Source organism: Phascolarctos cinereus, unplaced genomic scaffold (assembly GCF_003287225.1).
Source record: "Phascolarctos cinereus isolate Bilbo 61053 unplaced genomic scaffold, phaCin_HiC Scaffold_9;HRSCAF=440, whole genome shotgun sequence".
NCBI classification, from domain to species: domain Eukaryota; kingdom Metazoa; phylum Chordata; class Mammalia; order Diprotodontia; family Phascolarctidae; genus Phascolarctos; species Phascolarctos cinereus.
Genome location: NW_027556402.1, coordinates 157,620,437 through 157,639,916, shown reverse-complemented (window position 1 = coordinate 157,639,916; position 19,480 = coordinate 157,620,437). Strand labels below are relative to the sequence as shown.

At 35.2% G+C, this 19,480-nt stretch overlaps 1 protein-coding gene across 2 annotated transcripts in view; it reads left to right on the top strand.

Annotated features, from left to right (window-relative positions):
* Positions 1–17,181, top strand: part of WDR19 (WD repeat domain 19) — a 75,328-nt gene extending 58,147 nt beyond the window's left edge. For both annotated transcript variants that reach the window (XM_020991592.2, XM_020991584.2), the window contains exons 28-37: positions 245–313; positions 1,311–1,388; positions 6,619–6,715; positions 7,633–7,757; positions 11,661–11,742; positions 14,508–14,658; positions 15,122–15,245; positions 15,793–15,869; positions 16,206–16,327; positions 16,776–17,181. In XM_020991592.2, the coding sequence (XP_020847251.1) occupies positions 245–313; positions 1,311–1,388; positions 6,619–6,715; positions 7,633–7,757; positions 11,661–11,742; positions 14,508–14,658; positions 15,122–15,245; positions 15,793–15,869; positions 16,206–16,317 (915 nt within the window). In that variant the 3' untranslated portion in view covers positions 16,318–16,327; positions 16,776–17,181. The remainder of the gene's footprint in view (positions 1–244; positions 314–1,310; positions 1,389–6,618; positions 6,716–7,632; positions 7,758–11,660; positions 11,743–14,507; positions 14,659–15,121; positions 15,246–15,792; positions 15,870–16,205; positions 16,328–16,775) is intronic.
* The last annotated feature ends 2,299 nt before the right edge of the window (positions 17,182–19,480 follow it).

Genomic DNA, 19,480 nt, shown 5'->3' with positions numbered 1-19,480 from the left:
TAATATACTAATGATTTTAACTTGACTAATATAGAAGCAAAAAATTAATCTTGTTTTTATATTTAGAAATTTAGTTTATTAATTTGTAGCTGAAATTTTCCACACATTTTCTAAAAATAATTGATGATTCCTTTAACTTTAAACAATAACAAAACTAATTATATTTTTGCTATTGCTATTATTACATATTAGCATTTAGTTACTGACTTCTAAGGTCACCCTTGCCAATCTCTTTTTCTTTCAGGCACTTAAACATTTTTTGAAATGTCCAAGCTCAGAAGATAATATGGCAGTAGAAATGGCGATTGAAACAGTAAGAAACTTTTTTCAAACTGTTTTTCAGGGGATGTGGGCTATACTAGACCTAGGATTTCATTGATGTAGGAAATTCTTTGTGAGGAAACTTTTCTCCTACTGTATATCAGCACCTCCTCTTCCATTCGTAAGAGAGTTGCCTGGGGCATTGAAAGTTGAAGTTACTTGCCTTGTCACACAACTAGTTTATATGAAAGGTGGGACTTTTTTAATCAAGGTCTTATGGACTCTGAGATCAGCTTTGCATCCACTACCCCACTTAAAGTCTTATTCAAGTTAAAGAAGAGCATCAAATTTTTTCACGGGAGATCTAAAATTTGTCAGAATTCTCCAAATCTGCCTAGCTCTAGTGGCCTAGTAAGACACTTTCAAAATAGAATCTATTATGCATTTTAATATTTGGTATTATATTTATAATTGGCCATTTACTTTTTTATCCATTTCTAGGAAAACACAAAAGTTTCAAACCTGCATTTTAGTGTTTGTTATACATCACAATGTATTCAAACAGAATGTTTGAGCAACTGCTGCTCATATAATATAGGCTGGATGTTATACATGGAAGGAGAGGTCCTAGATGCTGTCCTCAAGGAGAGAACACTGTGGGGTGTCAGGAAGTGGGGAAGAGCATTGGTCTGGAAGTCACAAGAGCTGTTTGTTAGTCCAAGCTCTCACATGAAGTTTGCTAATTCCTTGTGTGGTCATGAGCAAGTCATTTAGACTTTTCTGAGCACCATTTTCCTTAACCAAAAATTAGAAAACTGGACTAGATTATGTCTAATTTCCTTTCCAACCCTAATGTTCAATGACTTCTAGGAGTGTATGGTCTAGATAGAGTCAATTATTTTAAGTAAGATTTTTTTCAAATAATTTATGTCTGCTACTTGTAAATAAGAAATATGTAATAATAAAGATATTTTAATATACTTTTCTGCATGCTTTATATGATAATATACTACAAGAGATTTATATTTTTCTTTGATCTTATTTCATAGGTTGGGCATGCTAAGGATGAAGTTTTAACTAATCAGTTAATAGACTATCTGCTGGGTGAGAGTGATGGTATGCCTAAGGTATTACAATCATTTATTTCACTTAACTTTTGGGGGATCTTGCTTATAAGATTTTAGTTCATTCTGCCCTCTGATGTGTTTGTAGCTTTTGGAAGAATTTTTGTTCATTTGTCATTTAGAATGGACACTGTGATTTATGATATATATAAAAATCTCCTTCTAGATAATACTGAGACAGTTGGCTCAAAGGGTAAGTCTACTGCAAAATATCAGAAAGCATTGTGCTAATTATGCCAAAAGCATAAGTATGTGTTATTTTAAATTTGAAAGTTACAAGGCAAAAACACAGAATGCTTTCTGGCAAGGATATATTCTATTCCTTCACTGGGAATCCATAGAGAAATAGTCCAGGAAGGTCATAAGGTATAAACACGCTATTAAAGAAAAGTATTGAGTTATTCAATTCAATAAATTTATTTATTAAGTATCCGCTATGTACCAGATATTGTACAAGGCGCTGTGTACAACAGCAACAATCACCTGATCTCAAGAAGTTTACGTTCTATTGAGGGAACACAACCTATTCCCAAGTATATTTTAAAAAATACAAAGTTATTTCCATAAAGGAAATCCCATTACTTAGAGGATATAAGGGAAGGCTTCATGTACAAAGATAGCCCCTGCATTGTAGATTTAGGAAGGCAGAAATGAGGAGGATGAGCATTCCAGACATGGGGACAAGGTGCAAGGCTCAGAGACAGGAGATGGAATGCAGTATTCAGGAAACGACCAGCAGGCCATTTTGACTAGAACAGAGAGTGAGTGGAGGGGAATAATATGGAAATAAGAGCAGAAAGGTAACTGGATGATAAATTTGAAGTGATTTGAATGTTATGCCGAAGAGTTTGCACTTTATCATAGAAGTAGAAAAGGAGCCTTTGAAGATTTTTGTGTAAAGGGTTATGTGGTTGGATCCGTGTTTTGGTAATAACCTAGCAGACAAGGAGACTTGTATGGGGCAGCTAACTGGCGCAGTGGATAGAGCACCAGCCCTGAAGTCAAGAGGACCTGAGTTCAAATCCAGCCTCAGACCAAACATTTGACACTTACTAGTTGTGTGACCCTGGGTAAGTCACTTAACAGCAATTGCCTAAAAATTTTAAAAAAAAAAAGGAGACTTGTTAGATGGCTGTTTCAGTCATCCAGGTAAGAAGTGATGAGTGCCTAAACTAAGCTAGAAACTGTGAATCAAGAGAAAAGGATGGATGTGAAACATGTTGTGGATGTCAGAATAACACCACTGGACAAATGATTGGATAGGAGGATTGAGGGAGAGGAGTTAAGGATGACCCCAAGAGTACAAACCTTTGTAGTTCCTACTGAAAACACTAGCAGATTACAACCATGAGGACACTCCCTGGCATAATTCCTTGTGTGACTGGGTGGAAAGAGATTACAGCAGAGGCTCAGGATTCAGGCATCAGCTAAGATAGACAACATTACAGAGCTGATGCATGAGTGTGTCATGAAGCCATTGGAAATGAACTACAGTGCCTTGGTGGACCAGCATCTGCCCCAGTACAAGAAACTGGCTAAAGAAGGAAGACTTGAAGAAGTAATTACATAAGAGAGAGGGACAAGGTTTAGGGTTCCCCTTCTCTCCCAAATGAGAAGAGAACAGAAGGAAGGCCAAAAGGACTCACAGACAAGCAGGACAACTTTGACAGTTGTATATGGGATTTATATATACTTATAAAATCAAGCCTAAATTAGTAGATATTCTTGATTTCATGCAAAAGCCATTCCTTCTGTTTTACAGTGAATATGGGAATGCTTATTTTATTTGATATTTTGTAAGTTCAGAATAAAAAAATGAAGAACAAAATAAAAACAGAAAAAAATTGAAAATTCATATTAAGATGGCAGTTAGCCCAGCCCTCACATAACTGCTTTGGCAAAAACCTAAAAATAACACTAGACCAAATAACAATCAAGAAATCCAATGAGAAAACTACAGTTTTCTCAAACTACATAAAAACTCAAACTACGTTAAAAAATAAGAAAAAGAAGAAGCCCATGAGGAATAGGGAAGCCAGGTGAATGAGCTATAATCCTCTCATTATGACTGGAAATGGGTCAGAAATACCTGTGCTGTAGGAAAACATAGAAAGACTTGCATGAAATAATAAAGAGTGAAACAAGCAGAACCAAGAGAACATTGCATACATGAATAGCAATATTATTCAAAGAGAAAATGTGAATGAGTAAACTATTCTGAGCTATATGAATATTCAAGTCAACTACAAAGGACCTATGAAGGAAGATGCTATCCACCTCCAGAGAAAGAATGATATATGGAACTTTGTATTGTATAGTTTCACATATATGTATGTCAAAGGTTGGCCCCTTCTAGTGTGGACTTGGAAGGGAGGAAGGAAAAAAAAAGGAAAAGGTGGTAGAGGTGCTAAGAATCACAACTCTTAGACTGTCAATAAACTTTAGCTTGACTGTGGGTACTCAAAAAAAAAAAAAAGAAAAAAAAGAATTATCTGTAGCTGATTACTCTACATCTGGAAGCAACAGGAGTGGACACCTCCTTACAAGAAAGCCCCAGGAATAGACGGGATGTGGGAAAACTGGGACACTAATGCACTGTTGGTGGAGTTGTGAACTGATCCAACCATGCTGGAGAGCAATTTGGAACTATGCCCAAAGAGCTATAAAACTGTGCATATGTTTTGATCCAGCAATATCACTGCTAGGTCTATATCCCAAAAACATCAAAAAAAAAAGGGGGGGGAGGATTTATTTGTATAAAAATATTTATAGCAGCTCTTTTTATGGTGGTTAAGAATTGGAAATTGAAGGGATATTCGTCAATTGGAGAATGTTTAAACAGGCTGTGGCATATGATTGTTATGGAATATTATTGTGCTATAAGAAATATCAAGGGGCAGCGAGGTGGGACAGTAGATAGAGCTCCAGCCTTGGAGTCGGGAGGACCTGAGTTCAAATCCAGCCTCAGACACATGACTCTTACCAGCTGTGTGACCCTGGGCAAGTAAGTCACTTCACCCCGATTGCCTCACCAAAAAGTAAAAAAAAAAAAATACGAAAAAGAAGAAGAAGAAATATCAAGCAGGATGGTTTCAGAAAAACCTGGAAAGACTTACATGAACTGATGTGAAGTAAAGTGAATAGAACCAGAAGAGCATTGCACACAGTAAAGGCAATATTGTGCGATGAAGAATTGTAAATGACTTACCTACTCTCAGCAATACAATGTTCCAAGACAATCCTAAACGACAAATGATGAAGCATACTATCTGCCTCCAGAGCAAGAGCTGATATTGTCTGAATTGCAGACTGAAGCATGCTATTTTTCACTTTCATTCTTTTTTTTTATTTAAGTCTTCTTGTACAAAATGACTGATATGGAAGTATTTTACATGACTGCACATCTGATTACTTACCATTTCAGGGAGTGGGGAGGAGAGAAAGGGAGGGAGGGATAGAATTTGGAACTCAAAACTTAAAAAAAAAATTTAAAAATTGTTTTAATGCGTAACTGGGAGAGAATTATATCTATATCTATATCTGTGTGTATATATATGCATATATATATGGTTTTTTTAAAGATTTGAACAAAGGAAAAAAAGAAAAGAAAGTCCTAAGGAGTCCAGAATTCCACAGTATGGACTTTGTAAGCAACCAGGAATGGCAGTGATCAGTCTAGGCATGATATCACTCAGACTGGGATGCCATATGTGGCCTCAAGGCCGCAGGTTCTCCACCCATGCCCTAGGCCCAGGATCCTGAGAACCATAGTGCTCTGTCCTGAGAGGCCATAGAAGGCCTTGAAGATTCTGCATTCTGAACTTCAGAGATGGGGGTGGGAAGTAGGGCAGCTAAAATCTACCAAAGTTCTTAGCATAGACATATTCCGTAGGTGGAGGTCAGTGCCAAAACCCAAATGACACAAGTTGAGAATAACTTCACTCTTATCTGACATGGACAAAAGGAGGATTAAACATATATTTATAAACCCAAACAGTTTTGTGTAGAAATATATCTACCTCAGTTGGGAAACCAGTGGGGATGGAAAGTTATTAGGAGGGAGAACGATAGTTACCAACCAAGTGGGGAGGGAATAGTTTCTAGCCAAACAAACTCCACCTGGGGAAGATAGATACTGAAGGGGAAATTAATAGAAAAAAAGAAATGAAAAGCAAAACTGAAAAGTAAGGGGTGCCTCTCACTTGGGAAATGGGTGAGCAAATTGTGGTATATAAATGTAATGGAATATTATTTGAGAAATGAAGAAGGAAACATTTTCAGAAAATCCTAGGAAATCTTGTGTGAACTAATGCAGAATGAAAGGAGCAGAATCAAGAGAACAATTTATACAGATCTGTGAAAGACTTGAGAATTCTGATCATAGCATGCCCAATCATGTCTCTGGAGGACTTATAATGAAGCATGTACCCAGAAGGACTCAAAGTACAGAAAGACACATAGATTTTCAGACAGGGGCAATGTTTGAATTTATGCTTATTTGTTTTTTTAAAAAAAGGTGTTTTTTCTTATTTTAATTGGGTTGGAGAATCAGAGGAGAGTGGGAGGCCAGCAATAGTGATACCTAAAAAGAAAAGACCATTGATATATTTTTTAAGCAGAAGAGAACAGAAAGAAGCTCAGGAAGAAGCATAACAGTTTTGAAAGTGACATGTTAAATGTATTATATAGTTTTTTAATTATTTTTATTTATTTTGTTAAATATTTCCCAATTACATGTAAAAAATTTTTAACAATTTTTTTTAATTTTGAATTTCATATTCTCTTCCCTCCTACCCTTCCCCCTTCCTTGAGAAAGCAAACAATTGGATATCAGTTATACATGTAAGGTCATGCAAAACATTTTTCCATATTAGCCATGTTGCAAAAAATAAAATAAAATAATTAAATATAGCAGTAGCAGTAAATAAAATTTATATGTGAAATATAATTTTCACAGGATTAATTAATTTTAAATTACTTGCAAAGATGACAGGTAATATAAAACAATATACTTCTGAAAACATAGATATATATTAGCTAGGATATTGTTTCTAAAAGAATTGACACATTAACTATAATCAATATAAACTCTCAGCTATTTGTCAATAAATGTAATTCCAGCTGAATTGCAACGTTTTCATTTGATCTCCAGCTATTTTGCTTTTAGCTAATTATCTGTAAAGGAAGTGATATTTTCTCTAATTATAGCTTCTATTATGTGGTTCTAATTAAGGATGCCAAATATCTGTTCCGCTTGTACATGGCTCTAAAACAATACAGAGAAGCCGCTAGGACTGCTATTATAATTGCCAGAGAAGAACAATCTGCGGGTGAGTACCTCAGGATTCAAACTGTTTTTGCTGATATGACATCATTTTAATTTTTACTCCTTAATAAGAATTGCATATTAGATTGTAAGAAGGATATTCAAAGTAAGCCTCTTTCCAGTCAAAAGGCAATCTAGTTTCATGTTTTATTTAATAATTCCTTTCTACATAGTCATCTCTCTACATGGTAAGGATGAGGGGCAATAATGCAAATAATGCAAAACTCATTTCAGTTTGAATTTGAATCATTTACTTAAGATTTGTAGCCTACTTAGATTTGTATAAAATCTGAGGTTACTAGGATTTGGGTTGTTCCCTTGAACAAATTCACAGTGCTTACTATCTGTTCTACTCTTAACAATTGTATTATAGAGTTCCAGTTCTTCCTCAGACACTTACTACCTTTGTGATCCTGAGCAAGTCAATTAAACCTCTGTTTGCCTCAGTTTCCTCAACTGCAAAATGGGGAAAATAGCAGCATCTGCCTCCCAGGGTTGTTGTTAAGGACCAAATGAGACAACATTTCTAAAGCACTTAGCACAGTCTGTAGTATATTGTAAATGCCATAAAAATGCTTTTCCCCTCCCTTCCCTCCCTCCTCTCCCCTCTCTTACAGCTAATTGTTTTATATTGTTTGGTGTTGTTATTATTAATTTATTTTGATTTTTCAACAATCACTTCCATAAGCTTTTGAGTTTTCAATTTTTCTTCCCCTCCCTCCCAAGATGGCATGCAATCTGATACAGGCTTGTTTGGTATTGTTATTCAATTTTGGGGGTACTTGGTTTTTTCCTCCTAAGAGGTAAAGACTATAACATGTCCATTTGATTGTCACCTATAACATTTAGCATAATGAGAGCATATAAATAATTCATTCATTTGTAATTGTTGTCTTATATTCTCTATGTTTTTTTTTCAAGGAAACTATCGAAATGCACATGATGTTCTCTTCAGTATGTATGCAGAATTAAAAACCCAGAAAATCAAAATTCCTTCTGAGATGGCTACCAATCTTATGATTCTGCACAGCTATATATTAGTGAAGGTAATATATAAATGAATTGAATAGGATGCATATTTAAGACTATATTTTCCCACAATCACTTTCACTTCCCACCAATGATTAAGGAGAATTTAATGGAAAGTACACTGCAATCAGAGTCACAATGGCTAGGCTCTAGACTCACTAACTAGCTATGTGATCTTGGACAAGTCAATTAACATCTAAGGCATTTAGCTTCCTCATCCACGGCATAGAATAATAAGATAATAAAAATCTCAGTTTGAAGGGACCTCAGAGATCATTCATTTGTTGAATTAACGTAGAGTGAATCTAGTCCAATTCATACCTTAGCAAAAACCACTTCTATAACGTACTTTGCAGATAGATGGTCATTCAAGTTCCCCTTCAAGTTTTCCAGTAAAACTGTTCTTTCGCAGAGCAGCCCATTCTACTTTCAAAATAGCTCTACTTGTTAGAAAGTTTTTCCTATGGCTACCTAGGAGTCATTCTGGATTACTTACCATCTCTTACCTGCCCCCCCCCCATATCCAAGCTGTTGGCAAGGTTTGTCAATTTCACATTTGCACTATGTCTCGAATGCACCTCTTTTCTGTCCTCTGACACTGCCACCACTCTGGTGCAGGCCCTCCTCGGCTATTACAGTAGCCTGCTAGTGGGTCTGCCTGCCTCAAGCCTCTCTCTACGCCAGTCCATCTTCCATTCAGCCACTAAATTTTATCATTTCACTCCGACTAGTCAATAAACTCCAGTGGCTTCCTCTTGCCTCCAGGATCAAATACAAAATACTCTATTTGACATTTAAAGCCCTTCATATCCTAGCCTCTTCATACCTATCTAACCTTCTTACTTCTCACACCCCAGTACCTACTCTTCAATCCAGCGATGCTGGCCTCCTTACTGTTCCACAAACAAGACATTCTGACTCTTAGCTCTAGGCATTTTCTGTGGCTGTCCTCCATTCCTGGAATGCTTTCCCTCCTACTTTCCAGCTACTGACCTCCTTGTCTTTAAGGGCCTTCCCCAACTCTTCTTAATTCCAGCGCCTTTCCCGTGGTACTTACTTCCTATTTATCCTGTATTTAGCTTGCTTTGTATATCTTTGTTTGCATGTTGTTTCCGTCATTAGATTGGCAATTCCTTGAGGGCAGGGACTGTCTTTTGCCTCTTTTTGAATCCCCCATGCCTAGCACATAGAACATAATAAATGTTCATTCATTCATTGATTCTTCTTTCTTTGATCTCTTTAGTGTATAGACCTAATGTCAGTTTTGCTGGATCAAAGTATATGCCCAGTTTAATAGCTCATTGGGCATAGTTCCAAATTGTTCTCCAGAATGGCTGGATTAGTTCACAGCTCTACCAACAGTGCATTATTCTATTTGTTTTCCCATAGCCCCTTTAGCATTTGTCATTTTACTTTTTTTGTTGGCTTAGCCAATACCGTGGGTGTCAGGTGGCACTTCAGAGTTGTTTTATTTTGCATTTCTCTATTAGTGATTTAGAGCATTTTTTCATGCAGCTATTAATAGCTTGGATCTGTTTATATACTTTGACGATTTATCAATTAGGGAATAGCTCTTAATTCTTTACATTTGATCCAGTTCCATGTTAGATAGGTGGAACAGATAGATAGATAGATCTTAGAACTGAAACCTTTATCAGAAAAACTTGCTGCAATGATTTTTTCCCCCAGTTCCCTACTTTTCTTCTAATTTTTGTCTCATTGGTTCTATGAAAAACCTTTTAAATTTTATGCAATCAAAATTATCCATTTATGTAAAACCTTTTTAATCTTATGTAATCAAAGTTGCCCATTTTACCTCCTATGAACATCTCTATCTTGTTTGATCATGAATTCTTCCCTTGTCCCTAGCTATTGGTAATTTGGCTTTCTTTTTTTAAAATCAAATTCACTAATTAATTGCTTGCCTTCTCAAGGAGAGGGAAAAAAAGGAAGGAGGAAGAGAGCTTGAAACTCAAAATTTATTAAAATGAATCTTAAAAATTGTTTTTACATGTAATTGAAAAAAATTTAATTTACTAATTTATTTATCTATTTTTTTTAGACAGCTCCAAGTTTCATTTATTGATTCAACAAGTTTTTTTACTTTCAATTTTATTAATCTCTGATTTTCAGGCTTTTTGCTTTGCTGTTTAATTGAGGGTTCTTAATTTCTTTATTTTCTAGCTTTTTTAGTTTTAGGTTCCAATCCAATGATCTGTTCTTTCTCTCTTATTTATGAGTTTAGAGATGTAAATTTTGTCCTCAGTGCTACATCCCAATTTTTTTTAATGTGGTCTAATTGTTGTCATTATCTTTAATGAAATTATTATTTCTATGAGTTCCTCTTTGGCCCCCATACATTCTGTAGGATTATTTAGTTTCCAATTAATTTTTAATCTTTGCTTCAAAGACCCTTTATTGAATGTAATTTTTATTACATTATTGTTGGTAAAAAAAAGAGATTCATTTAATATTTCTGCTTTTCTGCATTTTTGTGAGATTTTTATGCCCTAATACATAATTAGTTGTTATGAAGGTACCATGCACAGCTGAGAAATAGGTATACTTATTTCTGTTACCACTCAGTATTCTCCAGAAATCTATCATGTCTATCTTTTCTAAAATTTTATTCGAGGCTTTAACTTCTTTGTTTATTTTTTGGTTAGATTTATCTAGGTCTGAGAGGGTTAAATTGAGGTCCACCCCACTATTATAGTTTTGCTATCTATTTCTTGTAACTCAGTTATCTTTTCCTTTCAAAATTTAAATGCTCTGACATTTGGTGGTGGTTTAATATTGATATTAATCCACTGTTGATGGTACCTTTTGGCAAAATGTAGTTTCCTTGTTTATCTCTTTTCATTAGAATAGTTTTTGCTTTTGCTTTTTCTGAGATCATGATTGCATGATTACTGCTTCCTCTCACTCTGCCATCTTGATTCTCCTCCTGGAGTAATATGTTCATGATGAACTTATGCTAATTTGTAGTGGTCACAGCTTTCTTTTCTAAGTATTCACAAACCATATTTTTAATAATGTATTCTCATATTTTGCCCTATGGTTTGAAGATTCTACCTCATGTACCTTTTTAAAAACTGAACTATTTCCCATCTCTATTTCTGTTTTTTCCCATTCTACATGATTTCTCAGAGATCACCAACAGTGGCTAAATGATATCTGGAAGTTCTTAAAGAACCCTGGGATATAGTTCATCTAGCAAGTAAACAGTTTATCTGCTGCTCCTATATTAGCAGAAAGTTCCAGTAGATGGCTAAATCGTTAAAATCCATTACCATAACTAAATCCTCCTGCTGCTTCTAGAACTCATTGCATATTTCCTCCTTCTACGTGGGTGGTTTGCATTATACTCCAGCTACAATGTCACTCCTGTTTCTTACACCATTAATTTTCATCCATCTGTGAAATTCCAGCATGGATTTCCTAACAGAAGTTGCACCTTTTGGATATGTCCCTTTTAGCAAATCTGTTCCTCTGAAGTAGGTATACCCTTCTATTGCCATATTCCAGTTAAATCAAAACTTACCAAGTCATAGTGATAACAATAACATCAAATCTACCTCCTTGCATTAAGTTTTCACCTGTAATACCCGTCCTGCCTAATACTCAGGGTTACAGTGAGGTTCAGTTGAGAATAGTATAAATTAATTCACTCTGAAAACTGTTATACCAATGTAAGGTATTATTGCTACTGTCATTAAATAACTTTTTTGGTTTGGAATTGTGGCTTATTATCTCATGGATAATGGAAGTTGTAAAGTTCTAGTACTTATTTTTGTAGAAACAAAATAAAAAGAGCTTTAAAAAATTCATGTGCTTGCACATGTGCATTCATCTGGAGGAGTATGGATATATGTATGTTTGGATGTTTACTGTAGAGTAAATCATGTAACTTCTTTCAGATTCATGTTAAAAGTGGAGATCATATGAAGGGAGCACGAATGCTTATTCGTGTGGCCAACAACATTAGCAAATTCCCATCACGTGAGTACTATCTTGGAAGAGTTTCTTTTCCTCTTATAAAAATAGTCTGTGATAAATCTAATCAAAATATACTTGACAGCTCCATCACAAGATCTGTTTTCAAGGGTAGGTTTTCTTTGCTGTTGTACTTAGGAGGCACTAGGACCTTACTGTGATCTTCAGTTGAGACAAGTTAACAAATCACTTGAACTTGTTTGGTTTTTTTTTTTTTAATAGCATAATAGATCAAAATTACATATATTCAAGTGAAAGAGAAATACAGACATTGGATCCTTCTAAAAACAATTTTGATCTCTTTTTTTTAGATATACATGTAACAGGAAGGAAGGAAGGAAGAAAGGAAGGAAGGAAGGAAGGAAGGAAGGAAGGAAGGAAGGAAGGAAGGAAGGAAGGAAGGAAGGAAGGAAGGAAGGAAGGAAGGAAAAAAGGAAGAAAGGAAGGAAGGAAGGAAAGAAGGAAAAAAGGAAGAAAGGAAGGAAGGGAGGGAGGGAGGGAGGAAGGGAGGGAGAATGGGATCTGAACCTGGCACTGTATACAAATGTAAGTAAAAGGATTGATGGTCCCTGCCTTCAAGGAGCTTACTTAATGTTTCTAATGGGGAAGACAGCAACACAAAAGGTAGCTGAAAGGGGGCTTGAGGAATGGAGGAGGTGAAGGTACTCAATGGGGGCTTGGTTTTGAAGTTCAGAAAAATTCAAGAACTGGGCCTGGAGGAGAACGAAAGCCCTTCTACAAAATGGAGACTCCACAAGGAGCTCACAAATAGGAGAAGGGTAGTAGGCCTTGCAGAGGCCCATTCCATAGTTAGTGGGCTCTGGTGGTGGTAGGCCACTCCAGGACAAGGAGGCCCAGCTCTATGGGAAGTTCCAGGATGAGCCCGGCAGTAGAGAGGGCGTGGTCTTGATGTTCAGAGGAATTCAGGAACAGGGATAAAAGAGGCAATAGAAAAAGATGGCATGTCATTAGCATTTCAGTGCCATTTCCTCATCTCTGGTAATCATGTACACTTACATCTCCTGATTTTAGAGGCAACATGTTACAATTAAAGAATAGGATGGTTGACAACCTCCACCATTCTCTTATAAAAAGCCTTTAACTTCACTGTGACTTGTAGTCTGTAAAATTGGATTAGTTCTGATAGATGAATTCATTTTGGGGGCTAAGTCATGCTGATAGGTTTTATTTATTAAAATAACTTTTTTTATTTGATGATAATCTCAGGAAATGCTGACAGCCAAATAGAATGAGAAATGAAATTCCAAATTAAATCATAACTCCAAAACGGTTTACATTTTGGTTTTGAAAAATAAGCTTCAACAAAATACATTTGATCTGGAGCCACTTGTGATCTCTTCCCTATTTGTGTACTTAATTTGGCTTCTGTCATTCTTTTTTAATATAACTGTAGCCAGTGAGTATACTTTTCTAATTCTTCATTCTGCATCACTAATGACTTTCTTTGTATTCCCAGTATTTGTCATTTTTAGGGTATAATATCATACCATTATATGAATATACCAGTATATTCAGCTATTTGCCAAATTCTATGTATATATAGGTTGGAAGAAGAAAAATTCTATGGGAAAAAAGGAATTGATAGAACTAAAATAAATGAATCTGATTATATTAAAAGGAATTATGCACAATTTTTAAAAAGTACCCAAAACAAAGGGGGGGGGGAATCTTTGTAGTAAATATTTCTGATTTTAAAAATACATATATACCTAGAATTCACAAGAAACTAAAAATTTACAAGAGCATCAAATTCAAATAGAAACAGGGCCACTAAACCAAAAATAAGGTTCCAGACATGCACATATTGACTTTGAAAACCATATATTAACATTATATATGTTCTATTATATTTTTATTTTGTTAAATATTTCCCAATTATATTTTAATCTGGTTCAGCTACACTTAGGAGTTTTGCAGGCACTTCACTGACACCTTTGATTTACAAGAAATAATTTACTGTTACAAATAAAGCAGTTATGAATATTTGGGCATCAATAGGTTTTTTTCCCCTTTTAATAATAACATTCTTAGTTATAGTAGTAGAATTGATGGATCAAAGGGTATATGATCAGTTTTGTAATGCTGATTGTATATTACCATATTGCTCACCATACTATACTAATTTACAGCTCCACAGTAACTTCACAGTGTTTTCCTAAAGCCCTGCCAACACTGAATTACATCCCTCTAAGTTTAACCTTGGAGTTATTTTAACTTTGTATTTCTATGATTATTAGAAGTTTTGGAACACTTGTGTGAACTTAGCCTGGGTTGAACCCTGCGGTCTCAAGTGCCGCCCTTTGACTGAATCCCAAACTTCATAGAACAAATCAAAGTTTGGATTCAAAGGGCTGCACTTAAGGACCTAGACGGCCACATGTGGCCTCAAGGCCACAGGTTCCCCACCCCTGACTTGACAGTTCTACCTTAGAGAGAACTACCTATGCAAACTTTACTTCTCTTTCTCTCTATAAAATGAGGGGTTTCAGGCTAATAGAGTATCAGTAAGCTCCCCCTTCTAGCTACTGATTGGTTTGTGTATGATTCATGTAACTATGTATCCTTTAAGAATCATTCATTCCTTTTGACCATTATCCATTGTGAGAACATTTATTACTTTTATAAATGTCTAATCATTTGCTTAGACAGAATTGGTTAATCTTTCCCTATATTTGTTAAGTCTGTTTGTTCCGGCCTGTTTTGTATTGTTAATGACATATTACTATTTTTCTGTGCTATTTGTATTACAGACATTGTACCTATCTTGACTTCTACAGTGATAGAGTGTCACAGAGCAGGGCTGAAAAACTCTGCTTTCAGTTTTGCGGCTATGTTGATGAGACCCGAGTATCGCAATAAAATAGATATCAAATATAAAAAGAAAATTGAGGCAATGGTGAGGTGAGTGGTTTATGTTAATTGATTTGTGTACCAAAAATCAGTCTTTTAAAATATAGCAGAATCATGAGTAGGTGGAAAGAAATGAATGACAGAAACTTTATTCTCTTTGATCAGTGAGCCATTCTCAGAATAATAACTCTGTACACCAGTGAGCACCAAATGGGCAATTTTTAGACCCTCTCATGATTTATAAATGAGTAGCCCTAGAGGCACATGTGGTATAGTCTTACTGATAGAAGTGGCTCACTACTATCCAGTGTCCAAAACAAAACAAATGAAAAAAACTATGTCATGTGTGAAAAAAAATAAACAGAAATGGTGCATATTTCTCAACTACAGTATCTCTGATCTCAAAGCTGAGGTGATATGTATACTGATGCCTTGATTTTGCTATTCTAATTTCAGAATAAATAGGGGCATGACATGTACTTGCAAATGATGTATATATGATTCCTCCTCACAGGAGACCTGACACATCAGAAATAGAAGAGATTTCAACACCATGTCCATTTTGTGAATTTCTGCTCCCCGAGTCTGAACTACTCTGCCCTGGATGCAAAAATAATATCCCATACTGCATTGCCACTGTAAGCTTCATTAAAAATATTATATTCTTTGTATTTATGAACTATTTGGATGTTTTTAAATATTAACAAATCTTCTAAATTTTCTGTAGCATTCCCATTTAACCTATAATACCTTGGCCATTGCCATTTTTAATAAATATGATAATATACTATATTAAGACTTACTATTAGAAATGCTTACAATACCAAATTATTTTTAAATCATTAGAGTGCCATAAGTTTTGTCTTAAGGCAGATAAAAATATTTTATTGAGTATAAGCTCAGTTAAGAATTCTGGTCTTTTTGTACCTGCAAAAAAACAAACAAAAATACAAACATAACCTGTTTTAGTCCTTTCAGTGCCGTCTACTTATTTGGCTATTTGTTGCCTCTTCTAATTGACTACATAGCTTCAGCTCCATGAAACACTGTAAGGGTATTTCTTATAGATGGCAGTAATGTGAATAAAGAGTTTTGCTTCCTGTAATGCTATATAGTGAATATTTAAAAAAAAAAGCCCATAATTTTAAAAAATGCTCATTTTTCTCTTAATTGTACTGGATCTAGGGTCGGCATATGTTAAAAGATGACTGGACTGTATGTCCACATTGTGACTTCCCTGCTTTATACTCCGAATTTAAAAGGTAAGTAAAAATCATTCTGCTCTTAGATGTAATTTGCTTTTAAGTGAATTAATCAGCAATCCTGGGGTTGTGAATTGATAGGTAGAACCCACTTTCCCCAAGACCCCCAAAATTGAAGCAGTCTTCCATTAATTTTGACATTTTTAAAAGAGTTGTGCTTATAAAATATAATAAACATGATAATAATATTTCCATTTCTTAACCTACTTGGTAAATAAATGATGAAAAACTGAATGGATGCCAAGAGATACATAAACTTGATGAGTTATTTTCACACCAATGTAAAAGATTAAAAAATGCTCCAGATCTAATTTATCCTGATTTCCCTCCATTCAGCATGCTAACTACAGAAAACACATGTCCTATGTGTTCAGAAAGGTTAACCAGTGATCAGCTTCAAAAAATAACAGATTTTACAACATACCCCAGAGGAGAAGAGGAGCAATGAATACATCCAGGTAAATGCTACAGTACTAGTTCTCCTTTCCAAGACTTCAGGGCCATAAATTAAAGCACAAACATCAAATATTTATATTAATAGAATGCATTTCACAAGAGCCATATGAATGGTAGATGTCACTTTTTTTTATCATGGGCAGTTCATGGATCCAAAATGGAACACATGAGGCCTCATCTCAGTGTTGGTAAAATCATAATGACCTGTAAATCATTCTCATTTAAAGTTGTCCAAGTAATATAACAGATATATTTTAACTATTTAAATTGACTCAATTAGAAGATTTTATGATAAAAATTTTGACTTATTAAAGGTTCCCCTCTTTTCCTTTCCAATATTTATTTTTATCCGATATTCAATTTATATTTTAAATTTCCTAGCAGTTTTTTAAAAATAGAAATTAAAGTTAATGAATTTAATATAGCATAATTTGTTTTTCTTACTTTCAGGTGCTAAAGTGGCCCAATTAGTCATCAAGTACACACAACCCCAAGATAACAGAAAAACACTTAGAATGGGAAAAGTCTGAAGAGTATTCCAAGTGGAAGATGTGTGATGACTATATAGTAATAACAGAATTTTTTCAACATCTTTCACAGTGAGGACTGTCCTTCAAAATGGTCATCTTGAGTGACTATCCTCTTCAGTAGTGATGCCATTATTCAAAACATTTTTGGAATTCTTTATTTCAAACTGCCATTAGTCAGTTTATGAACCATCCAAGAAAATCAGTCTCTCCATTTTTTCAGTTTAATTCAACAAATTTTATTAAGGCCCTGCTATATATGCAAAGCACTGTGCTTAAGCACTGACTTTATGAAAAATAGTAAACCTGACATTTGTGTAGCATTTTAATATTTATAACATAGTCATTTGATCCTATAAGGTAAGCGCTACATATTACCCATTCTACAAATGAGGGTACCGAGGCCCAAAGGTTAACTGATTACCCTATGGCCATGGAACTCCTAAGTGTCAGAGGTGGTATTTGAACCCATGTCTCTCTTGACTCCAAGTTCAGCACTGTATCATGCTGTCTCATGATCATGAATTCAATTCAGTAAGCACAAGTAAGCACCTACTAAGTGCAAGCTATCTGCTAAGCCAGGGGGGATAGGAAGACAAAACCTGCTTCCAACCCTCAAGAAGCATACATTATCTTGAGGGCTATAACATGAACACAAATGCAAGACAGCAGTAACTGAGACAGGCAAGGAACACTTCATGACGACCTAAGTGCCCCAGCTAAGCCTTGAAGAAAAACAAGTATTCTGGAAGACTTCGATAATGCAAATGCCCAGCATGGTACCCTTCACATGGTGGGGTCTTAAGTGCTTACTGAATTAACTTTTATGATTCGTAGATTGGCTCTGAAGGCAGTTTCAAGAATGGTAAAAATATTCTGAATAAAAGCAACCTTAAACTCTTTACAACCCTAAATTATTTAGTGATTATCATCTCTAGAATGTAAGCTCACGAGGGCAGTGACTCTCATTTTATTGTGTCTATCCCCAGTGCTTTGCACATAGCAGGTACTTAAAAGACACAATTTCATTGAATTAAATTAGGATTGTACAGTAGTATGTACTCCTTAAGACTGGTGGTTGCTCAAATCCGGCCTCAGACCAAACACTTGACATGTACTAGGCTGTATGACCATGGGCAAGTCACTTAACCCCCATTGCCTCACTAAAAAAAAGCCCCCCCCCAAAAAAAAAAAGACTGGTGGTTGCCTAAAACCCCTGAAAATGATACTACTGTTAAAGGTTCAGAAACTGCTAAAGAATACAGTATAGCTAATGTTCATGTAGAGAACCCAATTCCACTATCAGCAAGTAATACAGAAATTAAACCAAAGGTTCTCATATGGGAACCATCGACTTTTTTCTTTTTTATGTCTTATGAACTGTATTTCCATGTAATTGGTTTCTTTTTTAAGTACTTATATTTTATGAATTTAAAAACATTCTGAGAAGGGATTCATGGGCTTCCCAGTCAGACAAAGGGGTCTGACAGAAAACAAGGTTAAGATTCCCTGAACTAAACATTCCACATGTATTAGGTGGCACTGAATCAAGTTAGAAATATGCCTGTTTTGTCTCATAGGAATAATCTCAACTACACAAATATACATATCAGCTTTTTCCTAATTAGGTGTCCTTCCTTGGTCCAGCATTTCTTAAGTTCCCATGACTAGAAGGTCTGCAAAGAGAGACTAGACAACCATTTTTTGTCAGCAAGTGAGGGAGGGAGATTGATGCTCATCTGTCCTCCCCCAACCCCTCCAAACTTTTTCTTGTATTAATTTGTTTAGTAATACTTTCTTCATAAGTAATTTAGAGGAATTGGATCCTGCCTAAATTGAATTATCTCAAGTTATAAATTTGTGATATTCAAACTTTTGTTTTTATTATTCTTTAAAGAAAAGAAGATCACACTTTCTTGAAGTCTCCTTATTCAAGAAGCAGTTGCCCCAAGAAATGTTTGGCTTTCTTAATAGAAATAGTTTTATGGTGTGCTTCAGTAATTCACTGAAGAATGCAACTCAACATCCCTTAAAAGCAGCTGTTTTCAACCCTGTCCTACTCACTACTAACAATACTTTCCTCTTTTTTTTTTTTTTTACCTTTTTTACCTTTACCTTTTTTGTACCTTTATGACTTCCTACCTATATTACCTGGGCCTTTCCTGACACAAGATTCAGCTAGCAGAATGTCTATTGGATTGTGCTTCATTCACTTTGTTGCACAGTGACCAGAACCTTACCATAGTCATTTTCCAACTGAGACGAAAGAAATGGAAGCAAGTATAAATAATATTATGGCTGTTAAGTGTTTAGCTTTATTTCCTAGCAAATATTTGCATTTGCTTTATTCTCTCCTTCCACCACAATCACATGGTGGAAAATTTAAAGATTTAACAGATATTAGAAGCTAGATCGTATTCCCAGGGTAATTGAAATGTCTCTCAAGAGGCTTTGTGAACAGTCTTTCCTGGAAACAGTAAGAAAGCTGACATCTCAAGGTCCCTTCTTGCATTCTTCATATTTTTTTTATTATCCTTCACTCTTCCTTCTATCCTTACTCTTCACTCCGTGAGTTTTTTTCACTCAATTCTGTCTCCTATATTGTGATTTATAAACATTTACATTTTG